Below are 24,557 nucleotides of genomic sequence, written 5' to 3'. Positions count from 1 at the left end.
CCACTATCTTGGAATTCCTCTAATCCTAATTCCACCAGATCCTCCCAAAAATTTAAACTATCCTTCCCTTCGACAAAAGGTATATCCCATGCTGGAAAACTAGGGACATCCCTCCCCTATAGAATCACCGAGCTCTGGAACAACCTTACCTCCCCTCTCCGAAATTTGAGCTCCTTCCAACTCTTTCGAAAACATCTGAAAACTTGACTTTTCTCAAAAATGTAACACCTCCCCCCCTCTCTGGTACCAAAAACCCCCCTTTTTACTCCTCTACTCTTAACCCACAACCATTCTTTGGAGTTCCATTTTATCTTAGTCCTGTAAACCGTGCCGAGCTCTACGATTGTAGAGAAGATGCGGTATACAAACCTAAGGTTTAGTTTAGTTTAGTTTAGAAATTATTATATAAATTATTACCTGATATCTCATTTTTTGAAATTGGATATAAATTTATTTGTCGTTTATATATAGCGCTTTGGCGTGCTTATCGTGCAACATTTATCTCTGACGGTTCTTGTCCCAAGTGTGGTCTTCCTAAAGTCACTTTATCCCATATGTTTTGGATCTGTCCTTGCGAACGTCAATCTTGGTCTATAATTTTTTCTAAAGTTGGTAGCATGTGGAACACCAGAAGGCATTATAATAGTTATAGCTTATTTTGGCTATTTGACTTACAGCATCCTATTTCCAGTGGTTTCAAAAGTTTTCTGAAATGGACCATGCTTTTAGGTTTGAAAGCAATCCTTTCTCTTTGGATAGGATCTGTACATCCAACTTATGGTCACTGGCATTCCAATATGCTATAACTCTTAATTATGGAAAGCATGTCTCTTTCTGAATGGGAAACTCGGAAGGGACAAGTGTTGCTCATGCTATGGCAGCCTTTTTTTAATACGTTAACTCCTACAGCAAGAAGTCATGTTTTGATTGCTTGTTCTTAATTTCTTTTTTTTTTCAGTTCTAGAAGGGAAAGGGAAGATGACGAGGGGAGTTTGTTGTATTTCTGTTAGTTTTATTTGTATTGTAGTGTTTGTATTTATATTGGACATTGTGATGTATGGTTTGTATTTGATTTTACATTTGAAATTTAATAAACATAAAATCTAGAAAAAAAAGAAGATACAGATTGCTTTATTTGAAGGCATTTGAAAGACTGATAAAATGATAGACCAGATAACAGGACAAAAAACAAAACAAAACACTTGCCATTTTATCATGTTTGTTATATTTCTTGTCAACTGTTGCAATCTTTAATAAAAACTGAATAATTAAAAAACTGGTAGACCAATTGTAAATGCAATAGGAAGAAGGCAAAAATTAACAGGAAAGTGAATTGCTTTGAACATTCTGAGAACAGGAATCCAAAGGCTGTGCTGGTGTAAATGTGAATTTAATTAAAGATCTTGCTACCTAGATGGGAACCTGGTCAGATAGAGTCTAATGAAAAACTGTTTGCTATTTCCATGGACAAGTGACAACACCAGTTGTGAAAGTATCTGATTGTTCAGGAGGACCTGTCAGTGCTGCCCAGCCCATCATTTGCAACAGAAAACATATCATAGGTGTGTAATCCTGGTCTCACTCCAAATGTTCTGGGCACCGGTTAAACTCTTTAGTTGGAGTACCCTTGCCAAGTCTGATAAGCCGAAGGATAATTTTCCCTGGTGCTCATTCACTTCACAAAGTCTTTTACTTAACTGAATTAAATCAAATCAAGAATAATTTTAAAAAATTGCTAACTTTAACTTTATTTGAAAATCTGGGTTTCAGTTTCAAAACTTCCACAATTATTTACAAAAAGCTTACAAAGCAAATCTTCAGTCATGGTTCTAGTACAATCTTTTTAAACCAATCCTTCTCCGTGTTTCCATTCTCTTCACAACAAATCTTTAATGAAACATGAGGCTCTCTTTACTAAGCTGCAATAGTGGTTTTAGCGCATGCTTAGCGCATGCAAAATTGCCACGCACCTTAGACGCTAATGCCAGCATTGAGCTGGCATTAGTTCTAGTCATGTAGCACGAGTTTAGCGTGTGCTAAAAACGCTGTTGAAGTTTAGTAAAAGAAGCCCATGGTGTCTTAATGCACTTATTTATACTGAGATTAATATATAATTTGCATCTCGTTGGTATAATAAAGAAGGGCAATAATTGATTCACACTTCACATTAAAAATGCTTCATACATTTACACCAAAAAGGTTTAATATCTATATTTATAAACAGATTTTTTTAAAACTAATCTTTATTGGTTTTCAAACTTTGACAGTGCCATACAATTAATTTAAATATAAACACTACAAAGAAGGCACTTTAAATACACAATTAATACATAAAACAATCATTTCCCCCTCCCCAGAACTTATTATCTTAAATAATCTTTATTCATTTTTAAAGCTTCCAGTAAATGTAACATACAATACAATCATTTATACTTAAATCATACTAATATATCATCAAATTCTAAACTATATCGAATAATCCCTCTCCCTTGTATCCTATAGTTATTCATAAGAGAAATCATAAAATATTCCCATGCCCCCAACCTACCCTGGATGTATATGAACCAAAGAGAAAAAAATAATGTTTATTCTATACAATACTTTCAATCTTTACAATATTTTGTTAATGGCTCCCAAATAACCTAAAAAATTTTTAAAATTTCCCTGCTGTATAGTAATTATCCTTTCCATTTTGAATATGTGGCATAAACAGAATTTTATAAGACTAGCTGTATAATTTATTTACCAATAACCCATATAATTTCATGAAGAGTTACAAACAAGCATAGGAGTACTACCTTGCTACCATACTCAACATCTTTTCCATATTTGAGAACTTCATTACTTTCTAAATTAATTCAATAAGTGCAATAAGTGAATTGGGAGGTTATATTTTAGCTCTTATATATTATTAATTTATTTCATCTAGTATATTTATTTATTTACTGGGCATAAATTCATGGGGTTTAATTAATTAATCAATCGATTACATACTGCCATTTTGGTAATTTACCTATTCTAAGTACACATATATAAAACTACATATATATCAGTTCAGTGAGTTAACTAACATTCTAGATTTATTAGGCTATAATTATAGTTGACATTACCTGTGCTATTTAACTTAGGGCCTCTTCTTTTAAACTGCACTAGCAGTTTTCTAGTATGGGGAGCTGCGGTGAATGGCCCGCGCTGCTCCCAACACTCATAGAGTTCCTATGAGCGTTGGAAGCAGCGCGGGCCATTCAGCGTGGCTCTCTGCGCTAAAACCTGCTAGAGCAGTTTAATAGATGAGGGGGCTAGTGTCATTCTGCTTTTAATGAGAGGGATCTTCAGCTTATCAATTTGACTTTTGATTTACTGTAATTTATATTACTTATATTATATTATTACATATATCAAAAATAATTTTATTCTCAAACTATTTAACTTAAAAAAATTATCATATATTTTATTATATTTAAATTGACTTAGATCTTGTCACTTCAAACAAATTTTATTATTGATTTAAATATTTTTGAGAAACATATTAATATCATATTGAATGTTTTCTGATTTTGGGGAATGTTATTAGTGATAACTTCAGGTTTTATTAACATTTAGGGTTCCTTTTACGAAGGTGCGCTAGGGCCTTAACACACGGAATAGTGTGCACTAAATTTCCACGTTCGCTAGCCGCTACTGCCTCCTTTTGAGCAGGCGGTAGATTTTCGGCTAGTGCGCGCGCTAATCCAGTGCGTGCGTTAAAACCGCTAGCGCACCTTCGTAAAAGGAACCCTTAGTTCAGGGGAGAGGATGGGGATCATGTTTCTGTTGAAGGCAACCAAGTTTACCATGTATTTTCACATAGGGAGGGTATGGGGTGGGTTAAGGGACGGAAACAGGGGTTTAGGGTACTGGAAGTATATGATTAGTTTGTCATCGACAATGATAGGGAAGAGATCAAAATTTGACAACTTCAGTTCATATTAGGTTTAAACTTAAATGAATATAAAATTATATTCACTAAATACTAATGGACTCAACCACCCCATTAAAAAGAAAAAAAAATATTTCTTATCTGAAAAGACAAGCAGATATATATTTTATTCAGCAAACACATTTGTCAGCAGAAGAATCAGCTAAATTGAAAGGAGGATGGATCAAAGATTGTTTTTTTGCTCCTGCAGTTGGAAGAAAGCTGAGGTAGCAATCCTGATTAACAAAAAGCTTTCTGCAATCTTTGATAATATACACGCAGATCCATTGGATAGATGTATCTACATTAATATGACTCACGGGAATAATACCCTGATTCTTTGTAATCTCTATGCTCCAAATTCTCATCAACCTGAATTTTAAAAAAATATTCAACAATATATTTTATCACCTGCCTAATTTGGTAATAGCGGGAGACTTCAATGCTGTTATGGACCCATATCTGGATAAACAACCTGCTAGGCAAATGAAATCTATGGGGTTAGATCACTTTGTAAAAATTTGTGGTTTAAGAGATATTTGGAGAGTTCACGTTTTGTTCTCAAGTCCACCACTCATTTTCATGAATTGATTATATTTTAATATCAAATCATCTTGTTAATAAAATTATTGATTCAGGAATTTATCTGATTATCATTATTGACCACGCAGGTATTTGGGTTAAATATCAATTTGATGTAGAACATGTTGTAAACCCAGTTTGGAAATTCAATAATCCTCTACTTGCAGATTCAAAATTTATAGAGGAAATGCAGTTTAAAATCTCAGAATTCTTTCAAATTAATGCTTCAGAGCAGATCTCTCAAGAAACTCTATGGGATGCCTTTAAGGCTACGTTGTGTGGACAAATTATTGCTTATTCGGCTTACATCCATAAAGCTATGCAGCTTGAGTTTTCTAATTTAGAAAAAACTATTTACAATCTTGAATTAAAATTTATATCACAACGGAATCAAATAATATTAAATGATCTGATTGCTGCTAAATACAAACAAATACAATACCATTAGTAGTAAATTAGCCAAGAAAGATCTGTTTCTACAACAAGCTGTCTACTATGGTAACTCAAATAAAGCAGGGAGAATCCTGGCAAATTACCTTAAAGTTAAAAAATGGGGATAAAAGATTACAGCTATTAAAGACGAAAAGGGCATAGTATATACTAAGCAGTCTGATATTCTATCGCAATTTCTACAATACTATAAAAAACTGTATTCCTCTGATTTAAATACCAAAAATATTAGCAAAATGGAAGAATTTTTGCAATCTATTAAGGGACCTTAAATTCCAGATCACATAAAAGATTCCCTTGATGCTCCTATATATTTTCCTGAAATCCAAAATGCATTGAAGTCTCTCAAAATAGGTTCAGCACCAGGATATGACGGATACACTATGGAATTCTATAAATCTTTCCAATCCAGTTTATTACCTTATCTTTTTAAATTATATCTAACACAACTGTCAAAGTGTTAGTTACCTGGATCCATGGCTGAAGCTTTGACAATAATACTCCCTAAACCAAATAAAGACCCGATGATGGTAATAAATTATAGGCCAATATCATTAATTAACGTAGATGGGAAATTATTAGCTAAATTTTTGGCTCTTAGATTGGAAAAAGCTCTTCCTTATATCATCGATATGCATCTAACGGGTTTCATTGCTCACAGATATTCCTCTAATAATACTAGATTGGCTCTCCATATACTTAATTTGGCAAATTCATCGGATGTTCCAGCTTTTTCACTGTCTCTTGATGCCAAGAAGGCATTCAACCATATTGAATGGTCTTTCATGTATCAATGTATGAAATAGTTTGGGTTTGGACATAGTTTTGTGCAAATGATAAAAACACTTTATAGTTTTCCTTCTGCTAGACTTTATATATTTTACTGAAAAATTTCCATTAGAGAGGGGAGTTCGACAAGGATGCCCCTTGTCTCCACTTATTTTTTATCTTATTTTAGAACCTTTATTATTGGCAATTCAACAAGCGGTGGATATAAAGGGAATCTTATATGCATGTTGAATGTACAAAGTTTCTGCCTACGCAGATGATATCTTGTTGCATTTGACTAAACCGGAATTATCTATTCCTTCTTTGCTTCAATTGATTGAAAATTTTGGATTAATCTCAGGTTATAAGATAAACTGGAACAAATCTGAAGTCCTCCCATTAAATGTTCAGAGTGTTAAAGGTTTGTTTGACCCTTTTCCATTCCTATGGAAAGATGATGGAATAAAATACCTAGGAATAATAATTCAAACAATATTAGATGATACTATACTTGCCAATGAAAAACAAATATTGACAATGGTTAAGGAGATGTGTGAGCGAAGGAATCCGTTATATCTTACTTGGTGGGGGAGAGTACAAACAATTAAAATGATGATTGTGTCGGTAATTTGCTATCAGATGAGTATGCTGCCTATCTATTTTCAGAACTCTCTTTATAAAAAAACTAGTATGCCCATTACATTAACGGGATAAATATATGTCTGCCTTTCCTTATTTCTGTCTCTCTCCCCCTCCCGCTGTCTTTCTTTCTATCTGTCTCTCTCCCTGGCCCCTTTTGTCTGTCTGTCTGTCTTTCTGTGTCTCTCCCTGCCCCTGTGTCTTTCTTCTTTTCTTTCTGTCTCCCTTCCTCCCACTGTCTGTCTTTCTTTCTATCTATCTCTCTCCCTGCCTCCTATGCAGCAGCATTTCTCTCCCCCCACTTCCCTGTGCAGCAGCATTCCCTCCCCCTCCATTTCCCTCCCCCCACACTACTTCCCTGTGCAGCAGCAGCGTTTTCCTACCCCCTTTTTCCTTCCCACGATCTGGCCGGCTCCCTTAGTCCCTTTCCGCCCCCCCTCCCCTTCTCTTCCCGCAGCCCCGACAAACCTGTGACTCCAGCAGCACTCTACACACGCTGCTTCGGGGCCTTCTACTGCCCTGATTTGCTCTGCCGCGTCTCTGATGATGTCATCAAGGATGTGCCAGAGTAAATCAGGACAGTAGAAGGCCCCGAAGCAGCGTGTGTAGAGTGCTGAAGATGCTGCTGGAGTTGCAGGTTTAGAGTCGGGACTGCGGGAAGGGAAGGGAAGGGGGGGTGGGAAGGGACTAAGTGAGCCGGTCGGATCGTGGGAAGGAGGGGGTGGAAAGGGACTAAGTGAGCTGGTCAGATCGCGGGAAGGGAAGGGGAGGCAGCAAGGGAGTAAGTGAGCCTTACCGATCATGTGGAGAGTAGGGAGTTCAGCGTTGGCGGCCACAGACCTACATCTCACAGATCAGGGAAAATGGAACACGCAAGTAGGAGTGCGCATGCGCGGCTAGGGTTTTAAATAGAACTCTTTTGGATTTTTTGTGGTCTGGTAAGACCCCTAGAATTGCCTTATCTTCGTTACAAAAAAATCAACTTAACGATGGAATCAATTTTCCAAATTTTTATAAGTATCATCAAGCATATATTCTTCGCCAAGGTATGGACTGAATTCTTCCAGAACTTTTAGAAAGCTTCCTGGATTGGCTTGCTCTTGAAATGAATCTGATGGCTCCACTCCGACTTATCATTTATTAAGTATTCCAAGGATCTTTAAAGATAATAGAATTTCTCAAGCTATTTGGAAAACTCTAAGATCTTAGAATGCTATGTTGCCACTCCTGGTTAAGAAAACAAAATTTCAATCTCTATGGCTGAATTCTATAATTATGATAGCAAATTCAAAAATCTTATGGAAAGACTGGATAAACGTCTTTCTCTGTTCCCTCCTGGCAACAGCCCTAAGGTGCAAGATCCCCTTGATTTATCACCTAGTGAGCCACTCCAGGTTCCACCCTCTTCCCTCAGCCAGGGGTCACTTCTTCCTCACCAATTTGAAACACAATCAACAGTTTTGCACTCCAGCAATCCCATTCGGGTCCTCACCCCAAAGGCTGCTGACACTTCTAGGAGTCTTCTTCAGTACTCGGGTTCTGGCGGGAGATCAGGATAACCAATAGTCCAGTTCTCTCTCAGTACACTCCTTTTATGTCCCTTTACCACCTGCCTTCTCCAGACTAGGTCCTCCAATTCCACCCATTAAAGATTTCCTACACACATCTCTCAGTGACTCCCAGAAGAATCTCCTGCCTCTTGCTTTGCGGCAGAGGCATTCTTCTGGGCAGTGGCATAGTAAGGGAGGAAGGGTGGGGGGCAGTCTGTCCCAGGCATGTTCTTGGTAAGGGTACTGGCACCCATACTCCTCTCTGCCCTAACTAAAAGATGCTGGGAACCGATATGTGGAGAGTGATGAGGAAAAAGCAAATGTGCTAAACAAATACTTCTGTTCTGTGTTCACAGAAGAAAATCCTGGAGAAGGACCGAGATTGTCTGGCAAAGTTACACGAGAAAATGGAGTAGATCCTGCGCCATCCATGGAGGAGAGTGTTTATGAGCAACTTAAAAACTGAAGGTGGACAAAGTGATGGGACCAAACGGGATCCATCCCAAGATACTAAGGGAGCTCAGAGAGGTTCTGGCGAGTCCTATTAAAGATTTGTTCAACAAATCTCTGGAGACGGGAGAGGTTCCCGGGGACTGGAGGAGAGCGAATGTGGTCCCTATTCACAAAAGTGGTCACAAGGATGAAGCGGGAAACTACAGGCCAGTGAGCCTCACTTCGGTTGTTGGAAAAATAATGGAAGTGTTGCTGAAAGGATAGTGTACTTCCTTAAATCTAATGGGTTACAGGATCCGAGACAACATGGCTTTACAAAAGGTAAATCGTGCCAAACGAACCTGACTGAATTTTTTGATTGGGTGACTGGAGAGTTAGATCGAGGACATATGCTAGATGTAATTTACTTAGATTTCAGCAAAGCTTTTGATACGGTTACTCATAGGAGGCTGTTGAACAAACTTGAAGGCTGAAGTTAGGACCCAAAGTGGTGAACTGGGTTAGAAACTGGTTGTCGGACAGACGCCAGAGGGTGGTGGTTAATGGAAATTGCTCGGAGGAAGGAAAGGTGAGTAGTGGAGTCCCTCAGGGTTCGGTGCTGGGGCCGATCTTGTTCAATATGTTTATGAGTGACATTGCTGAAGAGTTAGAAGGAAAAGTGTGCCTTTTTGCAGATGATACCAAGATTTGTAACAGAGTAGACACCAAAGAGGGAGTGGGAAATATGAAAAAGGATCTGCAAAAGTTAGAGGAATGGTTTAATGCCTGGCAACTAAAATTCAATGCAAAGAAATGCAGTGTAATGCATTTGGGGATTAATAATTGGAAGGAACCGTATATGATGAGAGGTGAGAAGTTGATATGCACGGACGGGGAGAGGGACCTTGGGGTGATAGTGTCCGAAGATCTAAAGGCAAAAAAACAGTGTGACAAGGCAGTGGCTGCTGCCAGGAGGATGCTGGGCTGTATAAAGAGAGGCGTAGCCAGTAGAAGGAAGAAGGTGTTGACGCCCCTGTACAGGTCATTGGTGAGGCCTCACTTGGAGTATTGTGTTCAGTTTTGGAGACCGTATCTGGCGAAGGACGTAAGAAGACTTGAAGAGGTCCAGAGGAGGGTGATGAAAATGATGGGAGGCTTGCACCAGAAGACGTATGAGGAGAGACTGGAAGCCCTGAATATGTATACCCTAGAGCACAGGTGTCAAAGTCGGTCCTCGAGGGCCACAATCCAGTCGGGTTTTCAGGATTTCACCAATGAATATGTATTGAAAGCAGTGCATGCAAATAGATCTCATGCATATTCATTGGGGAAATCCTGAAAACCCGACTGGATTGTGGCCCTCGAGGAGGGACTTTGACACCCCTACCCTAGAGGAAAGGAGGGACAGGGGAGATATGATTCAGACGTTCAAATACTTGAAGGGTATTAACATAGAACAAAATCTTTTCCAGAGAAAGGAAAATGGTAAAACCAGAGGACATAATTTGAGGTTGAGGGGTGGTAGATTCAAGAGCAATGTTAGGAAATTCTACTTTACGGAGAGGGTGGTGGATGCCTGGAATGCGCTCCCGAGAGAGGTGGTGGAGAAGGAAACGGTGATGGAGTTCAAAAAAGCGTGGGATGAACACAAAGGATTTAGAATCAGAAAATAATATTAAATATTGAACTAAGGCCAGTACTGGGCAGACTTGCACGGTCTGTATATGGCCGTTTGGGGAAGGATGGGCTGGAGAGAGCTACAATGGCTGGGAGGATGTAGATGGGTGGAGTAGGTTTTGACGGAGATTTCGGTAGTTGGAACTCAAGCACAGTACTGGGTAGAGCTTTGGATTCTTGCCCAGAAATAGCTAAGAAGAAAAAATTGGGCAGACTGGATGGACCATTCGGGTCTTTATCTGCCGTCATCTACTATGTTACTATGTGCATGGCAGGGGGGTTGGGAAGGAGCAGGGGGCGGCGGAGAGGGGTGCCACTGCCCGGGGCGTCACTTACCCTGACTACGCCACTACTTCTGGGCAGTCACAGATGGAACAAAGGAACTGTAAACTTGAGTACTGTAGAACAGTGCTTCTCAGCCCTTTCCTGGAGGATAATTAGGCAGCCTGGCTTTTAGGATTTCTATAATGAAGATGCATGAGATAAATTTGCTTATATACAAAACCTACTCTGTGCAAATCTGTCCATGTGCATATTCATTGTGGTAATCCTGAAAACCCAATTTAGGTTTAAGTGTGGAGGTTGAGAAAAAATTGGTTTAGAAAGCCTTTGCAGGACTTTCTCATTTCATATCTGAATGATTTTGGCACACATTTCTTCAGGTATACCTTAGGAAGGGTAAGGATCCTTTCTTCTTTCTCAAACCTTTCATGAGGGATGTGAATTAATTTATTCCTGTATTTAAGCTGAAGGAAATAGTACACTTTGGGATATCTTTTTTTTTTTTTGAGAGGTGTTTGAAAATCCAAACATTCCTTTCAATAATCCTACAGGAGAAGAAAGCTTAATGATCATGCAATGCATTGGAGCTCTCCAGATTGGCTGCTGTAGCTCCAACATTTTAACATGCTCTCTGAGCTTACAGACCCCTGGATTCAAAAAATAAATTCCTTCCCTTTCCCTCACTCAGTGATTGACAGCACGTGCAACAAAATGGCCTCTTCATCCCCTTCCAGGCTTTTCATACCTGTTTAGTGGCAGGAGAAATCAAGCCTGGGAGGGCATCGGGAATAGACAGAAGGAAAGATAGAGGCACAGTGGGAGGAGAAAGCAGATGAGTTCATTATCCCAGGACAAGCAGGCAGCATATTCTTGACTGATGGGTGACGGCACCGACAGAGCCCCGGTACGGACAATTTTAGAGTGATTGCACTCTAAGAACTTGGAAAGTTCCAGTAGGCCGCACCGCGCACGCGCGAGTGCCCTCCCGCCCGACAGAGGCGCGCGGTCCCCAGTTTCTTAGTTTCCGCGGAGCTAAGAAGACGCGTTTTTTTAACGGCCGTTGAAATTTTTTCTACTTGCCTTCCCGCTCGCGTAAACCTTTTTGGCTCTATTGCTTTTTTTCTTTTATTTCATTTTTGTAAAAAAAAAAAAAAAAAAAAAATCTTATATTTTTTCTTCAATTTGGTTTTTCCCCGGCGGGGCCTACTGCCACTATCAAGGCCTCGGCCTTCGATTTGGCGGAAGCCGTTTTTCCTTTCATGCCCCCTCAACCAGGTTTTAAAAAGTGCCAACGGTGTGCTCGGCCTATATCTCTCACGGACCCGCACAACTGGTGCCTACAGTGTTTGGGTCCTGAGCATCAGGCTTCCACCTGCACCCGCTGTGCCACGTTAAAGAAACGTACTTTAAAAAATCGCCAGATACAACAGCGATTACTTTTCGGTGCCGAGATGTCCGATCCCGTTCCGTCGACACCGACATCGGCACCTTCACATTCGGCACCTACTTCTTCGACGCCGCATGATACCACACCGGCGTCGCACCCAGGTAAGCCGGCTAAGAAGCCTTCCCCGCTGGAGCGTCCTCCGGTCTCTATTGCAGCGAGCCCAGTCCTGCCGACCGTGAAACGCCAGCGGAAGCGCTCCGCCCCGATTGAAGTGAGTCCCTCGACCTCGGGCTCTTCATCTTCGGGGCGTCGAGCGGCACCGCAGGTACCGCAAAAAAAAAAGGCGGTACCGGTGCCCTCTTTGGATGAGCGCATTGCCGCCGTCCTCCAAGTGCAGCTAAAGGAGCAGTTACAACAACTCCTTCCTGCTCTATTGACACCAAACCTTCCGGTGCCGGTCCGGTCTGAACCACCGGTACTGGTGGTAGACCAACCTCTATTATCGGCAGCATCCATTTCGGTACCGGCCCACTCGGCCTCATCGGTATCTATGCCTGTTCTTGCTCTGGAGCCGAGAGCCCAACATCAATCGGTACAGACTTCATAGAAACATAGAAACATAGAAAGATGACGGCAGATAAGGGCCATAGCCCATCAAGTCTGCCCACACTATTTACCCACCCTCTTAAATCTACTGACCCCCTAAAGAATAATTGTAATTATACTGTCACTCTACTGACCCGCTCATTCAGTCCTAGTGACCCTATCCCTTGTAATTATACTGTCACTCTACTGACCCGCTCATTCAGTCCTAGTGACCCTATCCCTTGGCATGACCTCGTAGGGATCCCACATAGGTATCCCATTTGTTCTTGAAGACTTCGGCACCGGTGCAACCGATAACATCTCCTGGTACCGTGTCGATGAGGTCGGGTAAGTCGGTGCGCAAATCCCGGCACTTGGAACCATCCACCCCAGAGTCCCGAGACCGTAGTTCCCATATCAGGGACCCTGATCTGTGGGGTGACTCTGAAGAGCCCTTTCTGTCTGAGGGTGAATGTTCCTCAGATGAGGATGAGCCTGCTGTACCTGATCCATCCTCTCAACATGATTCCACATCTTTCACCTCTTTTTTGAAAGACATGTGTACCTCTCTATCCATTCCTTTGGAGGCTGAATCTAAAAAGTCTAAAGCCTTTTTAGATGCACTTGATTTTGACCAGCCTCCAAAGGAATTTTTGAAACTCCCTCTTCATGACATCTTGAGGGAGACTTTCTATAAAAACCTAGAGACTCCTTTAACTATTCCAGGAGCTCCCCGCAAATTGGATTCATTATATAAAGTAATCCCTATTCCTGGGTTTGATAAGCCACAGCTTCCCCATGAATCTCTGCTTGTGGAATCTACACTTAAAAAGTCTGCAGGGTCTAGTGTATATGCTTCTGTCCCTCCTGGCAGAGAAGGTAAAGCCATGGACAAATTCAGTAAGCGATTATACCAGAATGCTATGCTTGCTAACAAATCTGGTAACTATGCTTTTCATTTTTCTTTTTATCTCAAGCATCTCCTTACCACCATGGCTTCATTTGAAAAGTACCTTCCTCAGCGCAAACAGCAAGCTTTTCATCACTGCTCATCTTCTCTATTTCAACTGCGTAAGTTCATGGTTCGGTCAATTTATGACACTTTCGAACTTACCTCCAGAGCAACTGCAATGTCTGTGGCCATGCGTCGCCTTGCCTGGCTTCGGGTATCCGAGCTTGATGTTAATCATCAAGATCGGTTAGCCAATGCCCCATGCCTGGGGGATGAGCTCTTTGGGGAATCCATGGACTCGACCACTCAAAAGCTCTCTGCCCACGAAACACGCTGGGATACCCTGCTCAAAACCAAGAAAAAGCCTCCTCAGACTCGGCCTTTCAGACAGCAGTCGACTTATCAACGACGCTATGTAGCTCGCCCATTGCCACCAGCTTCCCAGCAACCCAGACGTCAACGTCAACAGCAACGTCAGCCTCCTAGGCCACAACAGCAGCAACCGGTGAAGCCACCTCCACAACAAAAATCGACGCAGCCCTTTTGACTGCATTCTCCAAAGCATAGCCAAAGTTCCCACTTCTACCCACCTACCTCAACCTATAGGTGGTCGTCTCTCTCTTTTCCTCAGCCGGTGGGAAATTATCACTTCGGACCAATGGGTGCTCAACATCATCCACCACGGCTACTCTCTCAACTTTCAAACCCTTCCAGCTCAAAGCCTGCCAAAAGAGTCTGCTTTGAATACCCCTCAGTCTGCCCTCCTTCTTCACGAAGTTCAATCCCTCCTCCTTCTAAACGCTATAGAGGAAGTTCCTCTAGATTAGCAGGGACAGGGATTCTACTCCCGTTACTTTTTAGTCCCCAAAAAAACAGGAGATCTCAGACCAATCCTAGATCTTCGCGATCTCAACAAATGTTTAGTCAAGGAAAAATTCAAGATGCTTTCTCTGGCCACTCTTTACCCTCTTCTCAATCTAGATGACTGGCTATGCTCCCTCGATCTCAAAGAAGCATACACTCACATACCGGCCAATCTGACCTCCAGACAGTATCTCCGCTTCATGATCAATCGCTGTCATTATCAATACAAGGTGCTACCATTCGGTCTTGCCTCCTCTCCAAGAGTGTTCACCAAATGTCTCATTGTGGTGGTGGCCTTTCTACGCTCTCACCACCTCCAAGTCTTTCCTTACCTGGACGATTGGTTAATCAAGGCCAATTCATCTCAAACAGTGCTCCTGGCCACCAATCAAACCATTCTGTTTCTACAACTTCTGGGGTTCGAGATCAATCTACCCAAATCTCATCTCATCCCCACTCAGAGACTTCAATTCATTGGAGCGGTACTGGACACAGTCCTCATGAGAGCATTCCTACCATCCAACCGTCTTCAAACTCTTCAATCTCTATGTCAGCAGGTGCTTCCACAACGTTCCATCTCTGCCAAGCAAATGATGATACTCTTGGGTCACATGGCCTCCACAGTTCATGTCACACCCCTCGCACGTCTTCACCTGCGCACTCCTCAATGGACCCTTGCTACCCAGTGGTCCCAAGCGACGGATCCTTGCTCACGACACATATCTGTGACATCATCTCTTCGTCAGTCTCTACAATGGTGGTTAATATCCTCAAATCTCTCCAGAGGTCTTCTGTTTCATCTGCCTCCTCATCAACTTGTCATTACCACTGACGCCTCCCCTTATGCCTGGGGAGCTCATTTGAACGAATTCAAAACTCAAGGGCTTTGGACAGCCCAGGAAATGAAACATCACATCAATTTCCTGGAACTCAGAGCGATGTTTTATGCCCTCAAAGCCTTCCAACATCTTCTCTTTCCTCAGGTCCTCCTGCTGTGCACAGACAATAAAGTTGCGATGTACTACATCAACAAGCAGGGTGGGACAGGCTCTCGCCTCTTGTGCCAGGAAGCCCAGAAGATTTGGGCTTGGGCCACAGATCACCAACTATTCCTGAAGGCTATCTACATTCAGGGGGAACAGAATTCCTTAGCGGACAACCTCAGCAGAATTCTCCAACCTCACGAGTGGACACTCGATCCTGTAACTCTACAGTCCATCTTCGCTCAGTGGGGCACTCCTCAGATAGACCTCTTTGCAGCTCCTCACAATCACCAGCTGCCCCTATTCTGCTCCAGACTCTACTCTCCTCACCGTCTGGCAGCGGATGCATTTCTCCTCGATTGGTCCAATCTGTTCCTGTATGCTTTCCCTCCTCTGCCTCTCATGTTACGAACCTTGTTCAAGCTCAAGATGGAACGAGCCACCATGATTCTGATTGCTCCACGGTGGCCCAGACAACATTGGTTCTCCCTTCTACTTAAACTCAGTTCCAGGGAGCCTTTTCTTCTTCCACTGTTTCCTTCTCTGCTTACGCAACATCAGGAGACCCTTCTGCATCCCAACCTTCCGTCTCTGCACCTGACAGCTTGGTTTCTCTCGGGCTGACTTCTCATGATACTCTTTTGTCTCAGCCCGTTCGTTCCATTCTGGATGCCTCCAGGAAACCGGCCACTCTGTAATGTTACCATCAGAAGTGGACACGGTTTTCTTCCTGGTGTCTTCTTCATCATCATGATCCCACTTCCCTTGCAGTGGAGACTTTATTAGATTATCTTCTTTCTTTGTCTGACTCTGGCCTCAAGTCTACTTCCATCAGAGTCCACCTCAGTGCTATTGCTGCTTTTCATGAGCCAGTTCATGGAAAACTTCTCTCGGCTCATCCCTTGGTGTCCAGATTCATGCGGGGTCTTTTCAATGTGAAACCACCTCTCAAAGCCCCTCCTGTAATCTGGGATCTCAATGTGGTTCTTTCCGCCTTAATGAAGCCTCCTTTTGAACCTTTGGCTACCGCTCCTTTCAAGTTTCTCACTTGGAAGGTACTTTTCCTTATTGCTCTTACCTCTGCCAGGAGGGTCAGTGAGCTACATGCACTAGTTGCTGATCCACCTTTTACAGTCTTTCATCATGACAAGGTGGTTCTGCGTACGCATCCAAAGTTTCTCCCTAAGGTTGTCTCTGAATTCCATCTCAACCAATCCATTGTTCTGCCTGTCTTCTTTCCGAAACCTCACTCTCATTCTGGGGAATAGGCTCTGCATACTTTGGATTGTAAAAGGGCTCTAGCTTACTATCTAGAGCGTACGAAACCCCACAGATCAGTTCCCCAACTCTTTCTGTCCTTTGATCCGAATAAATTGGGACGTCCTGTTTCTAAACGTACGTTGTCTAATTGGCTGGCAGCGTGCATTTCATTCTGTTATGCTCAGACCGGACTGACACTGGAAGGTTCTGTCACGGCCCATAGAGGCCGAGCGATGGCAGCATCGGTAGCTTTCCTCCGTTCCACTCCTATTGAGGAAATCTGCAAGGCTGCCACTTGGTCCTCAGTTCATACTTTTACTTCTCATTATTGTCTGGATGCATTCTCCAGACGGGATGGACACTTCGGCCAATCTGTTTTGCAAAATTTATTTTCCTAATGGCCAACCTTCCCTCCATCCCTCTTTTTGTTAGCTTGGAGGTCACCCATCAGTCAAGAATATGCTGCCTGCTTGTCCTGGGATAAAGCACAGTTACTTACTGTAACAGGTGTTATCCAGGGACAGCAGGCAGATATTCTTGCATCCCACCCACCTCCCCGGGTTGGCTTCTTAGCTGGCTTATCCTAACTGGGGACCGCGCGCCTCTGTCGGGCGGGAGGGCACTCGCGCGTGCGCGGTGCGGCCTACTGGAACTTTCCAAGTTCTTAGAGTGCAATCACTCTAAAATTGTCGGTGCCGTCACCCATCAGTCAAGAATATCTGCCTGCTGTCCCTGGATAACACCTGTTACGGTAAGTAACTGTGTTTTATTATAGGCCATTGTTTACATGCTCAACACATTGTAAAGCTTCTGGAACTGGAACCTTCTTCAGGGTGACATTGGATAAAGTTTCAAGTTTATTGATTTTTAATATACCGGCCATCAACGGGTATCTAGCTGATTTACAATAATATGCTAAAATAGAAATAAAAGTTTCAAGTTTCAAGTTTTATTAACGTTTGATGAATCGCTTATACAAATTTTCTAAGCGATGTACAATTTAAAAGCCACTAGATAGTGGTCTCACGTACAATCACAATACATACTACACTGCAGTGGCGTACCTAGGGTATGTGGCACCCGGGGCCCATCATTTTTTGACACCCCCCATGTAAAAAAATATTTTTTGTAATGACCATGAAACGGAATAAATGGTCAGAATAGAAACAGGCAGTGAAAATTTTCTTATATTCCAAACATAACATAAATTATGTCTGAATTGTCATGACATCAGAAGTACATATGGAGTAGTTGCAGGTGATGCTTGTGACAGTTCTGATTGTGTTAGTTCGGTTTTATGTGTTTTTTGAATAGAAGGGTTTTTATTTCTTTTTGAAGGTTTTGCAGTATGTGGTCGATGTCAATTGGTTGTAGGGTTGGGGGTCGAGTGTTGCAGCTCGAATGGCTAGGAGGTTGTCGAACAGTTTTTTTCTTTTGACGTTTTTGGTTGGATGGTGTGTGAATGGTGCGTGAGTTCTCCTATGTCTGTTTGAAGTGGATTGAATTATTTAGCTGAAGAAATTAGTTACCCGCTCATCCCACACACATTAATTCTCTTCCATTTTTGTTCCCATTATAAAAAACACTGATAAGTTCCCAGAAAAAAAATACATTAAAATAAGAAGTGAAAACAAAGGCCCCTACAGATGAGAACATAACATAAGAATAGCCTAACTGGGTCAGACCAATGGTCCATCATGCCCAGTAGCCCATTCTCATGGTAGCCAATCCAGGATACTAATACCTGGTCAAAACCCAAAGAGTAGCAACATTCCATGCTACCGATCCAGGGCAAGCAGACACTTCCCCCATGTCTTAATAACAGATTATGGACTTTTCCTCCAGGAATTTGTCCAAATCTTTCTTAAAACCAGCTACACTATCTGCTTTTACCATAACTTCTGGCCACTTCATTTTTAAGTTTAGATCTTTCCTTTCAAACAGAGACCTTGCTAGATGTCAAATACAGCACAAGGTAACTTCACATGGACTTAGTTGTGCAGGAAATGTGAATCTCCTCATACACCCACCATATAGTGCAAAAATGTGCAAAGGTCTGTTTTTTTCTTTCGATCACTACATAGCCTAATGCCACACAAGCAGCGCTGTTACAAACATATTCTGTAGGTCAATGCTAAGGATAACAAAGTTTCCTTCCTTGGACCAGAAGGAGATACTGATAAACCACTGGAAGAGATCCCAACACAACACCCAAAGACCCACTCAGTGTGTGAACCAGTTGAGTGGAGTGGACTAACTGGGGGGAGGAAATGGGCCCAGAGTTTGCTCAGCAGAATTTCCCAGACCACCTCTTCCTCTCAACACATTGACACGCTGCCACCACCACCACTAGAAACACCTCACTGGGTAGGCCAGCTATGCTACAAACTTTATAAAACACATTATTATATTTTCTTATAAAGCACATATTTTAACTGAACTCTCTGACATCCTCAGCCTTTCCATTCACAAAAATAGAAGGAAGAAAAGTTCCCATTTCCTGCTGTTTCATGTCCCCGGCCTATACAATATTTTTTTTCTGCAGACCCTTCAAAAGTCTGACCAAATCCTCGTTTCACTTGCATTATAAAGTACTGAGGATGCCATCTCTCCCCAATCCCAGGTCCTAAAGTCTAAGACAGTAGCGCAAACTAATGCTGCCAGATTCAGGAAAAAAAATTTCGATTCGATTCAGCCTATTGAATTGGTTTTTCAATTCGATTTTCCTGCCCAGTTGGGTGATTTTTTTCAAAACTCCTGGTGGGTTTTATAGCTTTTTCACCCCCTTTGGCTTCTCCTAACCACACTGGCGCTGTGGTGTAAATAAAATAAAGAAACAAAAAGGACTTTTCCTCTCTCTGTTAAATCCTAGCTCACGTTTGCAGTCCAACACCAGCTCTGTCAGGATACACATTTCAAATCTGACATATTATAATCACAAAACAGGATATAAAATTAATTTTTCTACCTTTTGTTGTCTGGTTATATTTCAAATCTTGTTGGTCCAAGGCTCTGGTTTTCTTCTGATAACTTGCTTGCCAGGGTCTCCTTCTTTCTTCTTTCTGCATGCTAACCATCCATCTGCCAACTCTGTCCTCCCTTTCCATTTCCCTTCCCTCCCCAGGAAGTCTGGTATCTTTCCTTTTTTTCATCTCCCTCCACAGATCCACCTTTTCTTAACTACCCTTTCATCCGGCATCTCTCCCTCCTTCCCCACCACCCCAGAGTCCACCATCTCTCCCTTTCTTTTCCCAATTACCCTCCTATCCAGTATCTCTATCCATCCCTTGTGTCCAATTTCTCTCCCTTTCAGTTCCTTCCCTCCCTAAATCCCATGGTCCATCATTTCTCTCCCTCTCCTCTATTTTCAGACCCATTATTTCTTCATCCCCCCCAAAGTTTGGCATATGCACGTCTCTTTGAACACCCCTTTCCCTCCGTGTACTTCTAAACCAGGGTCCCCCCCAAAGGCCTGTCCCCCCTTAAAGGTCTGCCTGTCCCCCCTTGAAGGTCTGCACCCCCCCGAAGGCCTGCACCCCCCTGAAGGCCTGTACCCCCCTGAAGGCCTGTCCCCCCCTTGAAGGCCTGTCCCACCCCCTTGAAGGCCTGTCCCACCCCCTTGTAGGCCTGTCCCCCCCTTGTAGGCCTGTCCCCCCTTGAAGGCCTGCCTGCCTGTCCCCCCCTTGAAGGCCTGTCCCCCCCTTGAAGGCCTGTCCCCCCCCTTGAAGGCCTGCATCCCCCCCGAAGTCCTGCACCCCCCCTGAAGGCCTGTCCCACCCCCTTATAGGCCTGCCCACCCCCTTGTAGACCTGTCCCCCCTTGTAGACCTGTCCCCCTTTGAAGGCCTGCCTGCCCCCCCCTTGAAGGCCTGTCCCTCCCCCTTGAAGGTCTGCACACACCCCCCTCGAAGGCCTGTCCCCCCCCCTTGAAGGCCTGCCTGCCTGTCACCCCCCTCCCCCTTGAATGCCTGCCTGCCTGCCTGCCCACCCGTCCCACCCCGAAGGACCGCTCGCCCCCCTGGCCTCCCCGCACCACCTATGAAGCAGCACTACCTATGCTCCCGGCCTTGCCGTTCAGTCCCCACCACCACCACCACCCCCGAAGGACCGCTCGCCCCACTGACCTTCCTGCACCACCTATGAAGCAGCCGCAGCAGGATCGCGACGTCAGCTATCCCTGCGCTGCTTAGGCGCTGCTTCCTGCACCGCGTTCCCGCCCCTCCTCTAACGTCAGAGGAGGGGCGGGACCGCGGCGCAGGAAGCAGCGCCCAAGCAGCTCAGGGATAGCTGACCTTGCGATCCTGCTGCTTGCTGCTTCACAGGTGGTGCAGGAAGGTCAGTGGGGCGAGCGGTCCTTCGGGGGTGTGGGGGGACTGAACGGCAAGGCCGGGAGCACCCCTTCAGGGCTGGCACCCGGGGCGGACCGCCCCTCCCGCCCCCCCCTTGGTACGCCACTGCTATATTGATCTATTAACATTTTAGCAATCGAAATAGGGACAAAAATGAGTGAGAAGGAAAGGGGGGGAAAGTTACAATTTCATTTTCTGTTGGAATTTACATGAAGGGGAAAGTACAATACTTGTTAAAAGTAATGTTTATAGAAAGGGAGGAATGTGTACATTGAGGACATAGACAAGACGGGCTTGAAAGTGAGGATTAAAAAAGAGGAAAGGGGTAAAGTTGCATTATTAGAGATAAAAATAAAGGAAAAAAAAAGTTGAAAGGAAATGGAGGGAAAAAGGATAAAACATTGGGGATGGGATCGCTTCTTAAAAGCGGTTGGTGGATTTGAAGTTGAGAAGGTTCAACAGCAGTTAAATGCATCTTGAAATAAGAACGTTTTTAAATTTGTCTTAAATTTATCGATTAGTTTTTCATGACGAAGTTGAGATGGTAGAGCATTCCATAAATTTGCCATTTTAGAGTATTTCAGTAAATCTCATTACAAATTAATTTGCTAGTGTTTGGTCTTGATTCTATGATACATTATTCAGTATCCCCTCTTATTATTTAGAAGACCATGAAGTTCAGAACTATATAAAAGACTTAAGAACAAAATATGAAAGCTGCCAGTTGTGCAACATGTTGCATGCCAATGTGGATTGTTCTGTTTCCATTTTCAATGTTTTCATCATGAACAGAAACCATATTGTTATCAATAGAAATGTGTTTAAATTTAGTTTATAGCCATACACTCCCATCTCCACTCAACAATGTTACAGAAAATCTGGAAGGATTGTGAAATCTATTCTTAAAATATTGTTTTAAGAATACTTACATTATTGCATTCTCCCAGGAAATATAGTGCAAATCCATCAGCTTTTGTTGCTGCCAAATAAAAAAGAAATAATTGTTTTCAGAAAGTGATACAGAATTCAAGTTCTGGCTTGTTTCACTTCAGCCGTCACAGATCTGTACACTGAGTATCCTTGTGTTTTCAGGATTAATTTGCACTGAACTAGAGACCAAGAGTGCAGTATTATTAGTTCTTGTAGTAAACCTGTATTAGAATCAGTGTTATTCCAGTTAGCTGGGAATCAATCACATGAAATAGAGAATGACATGGTGACAAAATTCATCACCGTTCCTGTTCCCGCAGATAACCGCGGGAAATAATCCCATGTCTTTTTCTAGTGTCTTTTTCAACCTCGGTCCTTCTACACCAGCATTCTTCAAAGCAAAGCTTGCGGGTCAGTGGTTGTGCCCAATTATACTCTGATTCTTCCCTCTCTCCTTAAAGAATGACATGAAGATGGTTTCCCGCGGGGATGGGAACGGTGATGAATTATGTCACCGTGTCATTCTCTAACATGAAACTGTAGGTTGAGGCTGAGGGATGGTAGACTCAAGAATAAATTTAGGAAATTCTTCTTTACGGAGAGGGTGGCTGATGTCTGGAATGCGCTCCCAAGGGAGGTGGTGGAGAGGAAATAATGGTACAGTATACAGTTTATTGAAGAACTAAAGCTGTACATGGACATTCAGTTGAGGATGGGCTGGGGAGGGCTTTGACGGTTAGAATGGTTTAGATGAGCTGAAGTGAACTTTGATGGAGACTCCAGTAGATGAAACTTATACACAGTAACGGGAGAGCTCTGGGTTTCTGACCCAGAAATATCTAAGAAAAAGGACAATATAAATTAAATCATTAATTTATAGAGAGTGTACGGTTGGGCAGACTGGATGGACCATTTGGGTCTTTATCTGCCGTCATTTACTATGTTACTATATAGACCTTCTGAAAAATGGATCTGTTGTATCTTCTACTACTTTTGAAAAAATTGCTGAAGCTTCTCTAAACCACTCTTTTACAAAACCATAAGAGCAGTTTTTAGTGCTGACAGGTGCACTGATTGCTCTGCGCTGCTCCCTACGCTCATAGGAACTCTATGAGCGTCGGGAACAGTACAGAGCACTCAGTGCGCCAGCCGGCATTAAAAACCATTTGCATGGTTTTGTAAAGGGGGGGGCAAGATTTTCTGGTTTAATAATATTAGGTGATTTTAATTACACATGGAAAACCAGAACAACAGTTATGTAAAATAATTATTTTCCTTTTTTTAGATGATTTACAGTTTGCTTTTCAAGATTTATCGCTATTCATTAAAAAGGAGATACATTAGATCTAATTACTGCCATTCCATCTCAATTAGTTACTTTTTGTGAGTAGATTCCAGTCCTTTGATCAGATCATTTTTTTTACAATTTTACTTTAAAAGTACATTTATCTCTTTTCATTCTGATTCTAGGGGGGTAAAATCTGTAAGGAGGCATTTTGGGATCAGATAGTCTTTTGAATGGAAATATTACAGACCCAGAATTATGGTTAGCAGATTGTAATCAAAATGTGTTAGGTATTATTAGATATCATAGCTCTTGTAAAAATTAAACACTGTGCAAGGACTAGACATACCCCCTGGTTTTTGAATAATTTACTAGATATGAAGCAGGAATTTCATAAAGCAGAGATAGTTTGGCGTAAGTCCAAAACAACTGAGGCAAAGGATCACTGGAAGTTTCTACTGATTTCCTACAAACAAGAGTTGAGAAAAACAAAATAAGTTAACTCATCGTTAATAGGAAATTGTTCCTTGGAATTACGGAGGTTACTTAAACTTATTTAGAATCTGACCACCTACTTCCACAGTTTTCCCTTCTGATATTACTCAACCCTCAGTGAATTATTTATCTAGCTACCTTTTGAAGAAGGTTGATTCAATTCATTACTTTTTTTTAATCAAGCAAAAATCAGACTCGGTACCAGAAAAGTGTAGGCCCTATGTTATGGGGTGAAATTCTTGTAAATAAGGAATGGTCTGTTTTCAATAGTGTTACAGCTTATGATTTAAAACCTGCTTAAAAAAACTAAAAACTTTCTACTACTTCTTGTCCCATTACACAATGCTCATCCTTTTTGCTAGATAACTCTTCACCAATGATAGATTGGCTTGTTAGCTTTATTAATTTAACTTTGAGTCTTGGATGGTTTGCTGCTTCCATGGGAAACACTGTGCTTACTCCAATACCTAAAGCTATTGGATTAAATTTGATGAGTTACAAATTTCAGACATATTTATTTATTTATTTTAAAAATTTCTATAACGTTTAAAACTAAACGGTTTACATAATTTACATACATAATTTTGTAAAAACATAATAAAACAAATACACAAACAATCATCACAAATCATATCAACAAACTAATACCTTGGAGGGGCATAATTAAAAAAAGGCCAAGTCCCCTTTTGGCCTAAGGCCTTAAACGTTGAAAGTAGAAACAAGGAAAATGTCCATTATAAAAAAAAAAAATGTCCAAAAGGAGGTTTTTTTTAAATAATGGCCTGCTTCTACGTTCATCTGTTTAAACGCCCAGACCACCACTATGTCTAAACTTACATCATATCATCAACCTAAAAAAAGCCTAAGTCCCAAAAGCCCAAAACAAGTGCTTTTAGACAAAGGAGCCAGTCCATCGCCTAAAAGCTGGATTCTGTAACCGGTGTCTGTCAAAAACAACACCGGTTACAGAATCCACCCCCCCCCCCCACAACGATCGGGGCAAGAGGGAGCCCAAGTCCTCTTGCCCCAGCGACTCCCTAACACCCGACTACGATCGGGGCAAGAGGGAGCCCAAGCCCTCTTGCCCAGGTGACTCCCCAACCCACCTCCCCCCCTGGGGCCAGGAGGGA

General features: G+C 42.4%; 1 protein-coding gene across 7 annotated transcripts in view; it reads right to left on the bottom strand.

Annotated features, from left to right (window-relative positions):
• PDE10A (phosphodiesterase 10A) overlaps positions 1–24,557 on the bottom strand; it is a 590,210-nt gene that overhangs the window by 245,481 nt on the left and 320,172 nt on the right. For all 7 annotated transcript variants that reach the window (XM_033937273.1, XM_033937275.1, XM_033937278.1 and 4 more), the window contains one exon: positions 21,647–21,696. In XM_033937273.1, the coding sequence (XP_033793164.1) occupies positions 21,647–21,696 (50 nt within the window). The remainder of the gene's footprint in view (positions 1–21,646; positions 21,697–24,557) is intronic.

The sequence above is a fragment of the Geotrypetes seraphini genome, chromosome 3 (genome assembly GCF_902459505.1).
Source record: "Geotrypetes seraphini chromosome 3, aGeoSer1.1, whole genome shotgun sequence".
Classification (NCBI taxonomy): Eukaryota; Metazoa; Chordata; class Amphibia; order Gymnophiona; family Dermophiidae; genus Geotrypetes; species Geotrypetes seraphini.
Note: the sequence above shows the minus strand (reverse complement) of the source record. Positions and strands in the feature narration are given on the sequence as shown.